This window comes from Tasmannia lanceolata, unplaced genomic scaffold (genome assembly GCF_043159265.1).
Source record: "Tasmannia lanceolata isolate RefF3 unplaced genomic scaffold, GAP_Taslan_0.1 ptg000015l, whole genome shotgun sequence".
Lineage (NCBI taxonomy): Eukaryota > Viridiplantae > Streptophyta > Magnoliopsida > Canellales > Winteraceae > Tasmannia > Tasmannia lanceolata.
The window spans coordinates 35,417,979-35,423,958 of record NW_027518692.1 but is presented as its reverse complement, the minus strand read 5'-3'; the positions used below and the strand labels follow the sequence as shown (position 1 = coordinate 35,423,958).

At 40.3% G+C, this 5,980-nt stretch overlaps 1 protein-coding gene across 1 annotated transcript; it reads right to left on the bottom strand.

Annotated features, from left to right (window-relative positions):
• Positions 1–426: 426 nt before the first annotated feature.
• Positions 427–4,035, bottom strand: LOC143845598 (uncharacterized). The gene is made up of 2 exons (XM_077353977.1): positions 2,853–4,035; positions 427–2,216 (listed from the first exon to the last, which is right to left on the bottom strand). The coding sequence occupies exons 1-2, from the start codon at positions 3,760–3,762 to the stop codon at positions 1,717–1,719; spliced, it is 1,410 nt and encodes a 469-aa protein (XP_077210092.1). The 5' UTR covers positions 3,763–4,035; the 3' UTR covers positions 427–1,716.
• Between the last annotated feature and the right edge of the window lie 1,945 nt (positions 4,036–5,980).

Genomic DNA, 5,980 nt, shown 5'->3' with positions numbered 1-5,980 from the left:
ATCCTAACCCTGCCATTTGTGGAGGGAAAAAATGGGCAGAAACAGTGTCTGTCCATTTTCCCCTCCAACTTTGATTAGGTTAGGATGATCCTATAGGGCTGATTTTTGGTACACACCCTATCCATGGAAGGGCCTTCCAAACGAATGCTTTGGATCCCTCCAAAAATGTGGCACCCCAATGGTTTGTGGCAGCCATGCACAGATAAGCTATCTGTGCAGCTGCACACAAACCATTTCCTCATATATATATATATTTGTGACCCAGAAGAGAGTGTGGCATAAGTATTCTTAATTGGTGAAAGTAGCTCTCACCTTATTAACAAATTACAAACCAATCAAACCAAGTGGGTAGTTAACAACTTCGATTGAGAGTATCCATAAGCTGTTTCCTCTTTAACAAGTGCAATGTTATTTAGCATTGTGGACTACATAATAATTTGTCATCAAGTACATCTTCATTCATCATCAATTGTTCTGTTTTTCATTGACAGATTGTACACTGTTAATCTTAATATATTCCATTCTCGAACATAGAGAACTACCAACAGCATCAGTGATGTCAGATAATTGGAGTCTCAACCCGGTCAGGAAAGTCCTCTGGCTTTAACTTTTTCTGGAAGATCAGCCTTGCGTACGTCTGTGTAGTTCCCATCACATTTTCGGTTTTCCTTTTCTTTTGTTTCTAGGCCGGTCTGGTCTTCTGGCAGCCTAGAGGTTTGTGAGGGTTGTGGTTTGCCTCGGGCTTTTGAGCTTCCTTTTGGGCTGTTTGGATACACGGATTTTAGAATCTTGGATTGCCTCAAAATCCTGGATGGGAGACAAGAGAAGAAGGAGATTGTCAGTTTCGCTTCTCTTTAGAATCAATTTTAAGTAAGAAATCCAGGCTTTAGAAATCTCTCCCCCATCCTGAGATTTCTAAAACCTGGAAACATGGGATGATCTCCTACTCTCTCGCTGATGGAAAGAAGGGCGAGAAATCAAAAAGCGACGGCTGGTCTCCTCCTTGTCTCGTCTCCCATCTACAATTTTGAGGAAATCCAAGATTCTAAAATCTGCGTATCCAAACAGCCCCTTGGTCTTTCCCTTTGTGTTGTTCTCGAGGCTAGTCAGTTCATCCCCCTCTTGTTTATTTCTCTTTATCTATAGAATTTTGAGGTCCTCCCGGAGCAGCACTCTTTTCCGGGTTAAAAAAAAACAACATTAGTGATGTGCAATTTGAGTTGGTTGCGTACTTAAAAGAGATAAGATTTGCCCATTCAAGGCCTGCAAGAATCAACTGTACAAAAACCATTACACCCATAATCTTTTAGATTGAAAACAAATGGTCAAACACCCTCAACTGAATGGCGATATAGCTTGAGATGTTCAGCCCAATGCATTTTGGACTAGGAGTGTCTGCAAATCATTTCTCGATGCGGGCTCTTGTTCGGTTTCTTAATTTCCTTGCACTTGTCCCCAATTGGTGCTTTCTCAAGAATCTCATATTATACACTGTTACATTTCAATGTGGAAAGTCATTGTAGTGTTGTTACGAGAAGGAAAAAAATGCTGAATTTCAGTTTTTTCTATGCCCAGAGGGAGGGGGAATCAGTAACAAATTATATACAACAGGAAAAGCGCAAAGGAACTTGCTTTCTGATGGTTTTTTTCATTTGTTTTGGGTGTTGGGAGGAAGGATAGACAGACAGGATTAAGCAGCATTCCTTAGACTTGAGGTTACCGCGATGAACCCAAATCATCTAAGACAATTTCGAATAGATCGGCTTCAGATTCCGCAATATCATCATGGTTGCCATTGTTGGTGTTGGGGGTGTTGTTGGTGTTGGTGGTGCTGTTGCTATTGGTTGAACGCCATCGAGAGCCAATCCTTCTCATTGAGAAGAGTTCTCTACTGTCTTCTTCATAGCCAAGGGCGGATTCTGGAGATCTGTTGGGCAACGGGCGTAGAAAACATGGATTAGAAGTTCTTTGCGAATTTGCAGCATTATACTTGAAGGGGATCTGCCCCATGTTTACAACAACAGTAACATCAATGTTCGAAGCCACAATCGGATAAAGCGGGCATGAGAATTCCTCTGATTTGCAATGAATTTCGTGTACTAGTTTGGAATCCACTGTAAAAAACACTTTCTTCCTATGTGGATCGAATCCGCAACCAATCACCTTGTTCTTCTTTCTCCAATCAGCTTCCTTGGCTTCCTTCACAAGTTCCATTCCTGGAAAAAAAAAACAGAACAATACTGAGATTGGGCCTAGTTAGGAATACCCAACTTGAGAAGAACATTAATTCTGCAAAATTCCCTCATTTTTACAGGTTTTTCACAAGTTTTTTTTTTTTTTTGAAGAAGGCAACAGAATATATATTTATATATATGAATAAGCAGAACCGAGATGGTCCTGTCGGAACAATGAGCAAATAAAATAGCAAGACAATGACTCAAGGGGGGAGATAGTCAAAACACTCCATTTCGGCCCGAGAAACACCACTTTTAGCCAGAGAGTCGGCTGCCACATTGGCCGATCTCCGGACATGCTGAAAGACCATGGAGTAGCCCTTTCCTCTATCCTCTATCTCCTCAAAGAAAGGCACAAATCTCCAAGGGGGAGAAGCATCTCCCGAAAGCCAGCGAATAACATTTACGGAATCGCCTTCGACTATCAGACTGTCGCACTCCAAGCGAGGCATGGAAAGAATCCCACTGTGAACGGCTCGAACCTCCGCCTCAGACGAGTCGGCAAATCCAAGAGGCCCTGAATAGGCCCAAATGACTTCCCCTTTGTGATTCCAAATGACTTCACAAGTTTTTGACAGAATTGGACGACAGTAATATTCAAAACAAACTAAAACTTACCATCAAGATGGACAGAACCATTCGAATTGAAACCGATCGATCCAGGATAGGTTCCAGGGAGCCTTGGAGGAGGTGAGCCTCCTGAAAGTCCCAAAGACATGACAGAAACATCTTTTCTCTCTTCAATTCTACTTATGTTGTTATTGACACTGTTGACATGAATCAAAGAATCAGATTGGGCTTCCATGGCAGTATCTGCAATGAGCTTTGTAAGCTCAAATTCATTCAAAGAACTACGGTTGGCGCCACCCGCATCCTCATCTTGTCCAAACAGTATGGTGATCTCAATATAGGCTTCTTGAGGGAAGGATGAATCCCCCAAGGGAGGGCCTGGTAATGGCAAAGCCATCATAACAGAGCAAAAATTCAAAGACCCACTAATCTTTTTTGAATCCAAATTGAACCTGATCTTCTGCATATAATCCGCTGATTCGAAGAACACTCCCCAACTTAATTCTACCTCCTCTTCTTTCCCACAATCAATCGCGGGGCAGAGATCCCATAACACAGTCGAGCGAGGTAGAGACGTCGAGAAAGCTTCGAAAGCGAATCGAGACCATCCATTTTCGACTGCCTCCAAAACAAGGGAAGGATGATCAGCCCAATTGAATAGAGGTTTCGTTAAAACCCCCCGTCGAATTACATAGTAATTTGGCCTCGTCTTATCGCTAAAATCATTGGGACGATGTTGATTATTATGAAAACCAGCTCTGTAATTTCTAGCCTGATCATCATAACCAAGATGAAGCTTCGAAAGCCCGGATTGTAAGGCCTCCTTTCTAATTTCAACGGTCGACCGAAATTCTCTTCTTGCTTTTGAGAAGCAAAACCGGCGAATTAACACGACTAAGAGTCCGGTAAGCATCACGGCCGGCAACACTGCTGCCAAAATTTTAATGGGTTTATTCATTCTTGGTTCGATGAGCGATTTGATTTTCGAAGGTTGTGTCTTCAAATTCTAAGCTCTATCTTGGAATTTTATTTGAATTTTGTCCTTGATCTCGATCATCTGTTGAATAATAGCTTACTTTAGAATATTTTAGAAGCTTTTCACTATATAAATGTGAAGAAAAGATTGAGATTTTTGGCTTTGAAAAGTTAGAAGGAGAAGACTTGTTCAAAAAAAGGCAGTGACAGAGAATTTGTCTTTCATAAAAGAGATGGGAGCAGGGAAGGGATTTGGTCATTGGTCTGACTTTATAATTATAATTTAAGTCTGAAACGTGACATCTAGAAGGCATTGAAAGGCACTTTCATATCTGTTTCATGCATTTTGACAAAGAGAAACAGAGGGCCTTACCTTTCTTAAATACTTAAAGTAACCCCAAAAGAAGTTTTTAAGAGTTTTTAAGGCACTCTAATTTTTGTTTATGCATTTTGGCAGAAGAGAAACCGATGGATTTATATTTCTAAGCAACCCCAAAAAAACTATAATCACACTTGGGACTTGGGACCCACATCTGCCACTTGTATGTGATCGAGTCTGTTGATCTTGTCGTGCGTTGATCCTTTCTTGATCTGATGATCTACACCCTTTGATCTGTTAAGCCTTGATTAGCAGAATCATTGATTTTTATAAGCCCTTATTTTATGAATGGGTTGTTTTTTCTTAGCGTTTTATCTTAAATTAATAGCTAATGATGTTGGACACAGATCTTTGAAAATATTGCAGTCATGGTATCATCCATTTGAGAGCTGCGGTCAAACTCCTCTGTTTTTCTTTCTATGTTAAAAATAGTCCCACAGACATTTGAAGGTGGGATCAATCGATCTAATCATATGTGATAGTCATGGTTCCTATCCGTAAGATGAAGGCCTACAAAAATCAATGGTTTAGATTTTCTTTGCAAACCCCTAAATGAGGCTTGATGGATCAAGGGTGCATTTGGATTGCTGGAATCACGTGGTGGAATCAGTATCCTTTTCCGATTCTGATGTTGGGTTCAAAAAGAATCAACGAGCGGAAATGACACTAGGGTGGAATTAAGGGTGGGGAAATGTCGGAATCTTTTTATGCGGCCAGAGGTGAAATTCTGATTCTGCCCCGCTTAGAATGATTTTTTTTTTTTTGTTAAATCTTTTAAACCTTTTATTTTAATATCGTTTCATTCCATTTCCAAGATAATTTGAACAGGAATCAGAATAGGATACCTTCCTGATTCTTGATTCCCGCAATCCAAACTCACCCCAAAGGCAAATTTTCTGTAGGCCTATCGGATGGATTTTACTATCGTCGCAAACTCAAGCAGTCCAACGGATTCGATTATATTATTTTAAAATGGAAAAAAAATGGGTCTAGACACTAGTTTTAATTTGACGGATTCTTTATAGATCTATATTTCAAGATCCGATATGCATCCGAAAAATTAGGGTCCGATGAATTACAAAAATGTTGTAACTTTTATATGTGGTTTATTATAAGGGAATTGCTAGCGACCATCACAAAAGGCTTGTGGCTGGTCCGTTGAATATCAGACCACCCACCTCGTTAATGAAGACAACAGCTTTTATCTCTATTCACGAGGTGGCTGGTTTTACATGCAACACAGACCAGCCCTGAAAAGCCTTCTGCGATGGACCTTAGCAAATCCCTTATTATAAATTATAAGACTATTTTGTTAATTTTACATGTTTTGATAATTTCACTAACTCTTCTCATCTTTTCTTTTTAAATTGGCTTTTGAGAACTTATAATAACAGTTTGGGAGCTAGTTAAATGATTAAACACAAGGTGAGTTAGTGTAACTATTAAAACATGGCAGGGCCAACATCAGTATCCTTTTATTATAACATAGTTTAGTACATGGAAATGATATATTCATCCCTTTTTCTTCCTGTGGCCACCCACTGCAGCGTAAAAGAGTAGGCATAAATACGCTAGAGGGGGTGCCCAGTGAAGAAACAGGGGGCCTATATATCACTTTCCTTCAGTATTTGCTAGGGACCATACATTTTGCGGACCGGTCTGTTGCATGAGAGAGCAGCCACCTCTGCTGAATTAAATGGAAAAGACAAAATCTGTTGAAAAGTGAGAGTTGAAAAGTGAGCCTATGTGGCTGCGTATCATGCAACAGCCCTCCCACGAAATGTCTTCTGCAATTGTCCCTAGCAAATCCCTATATTATACG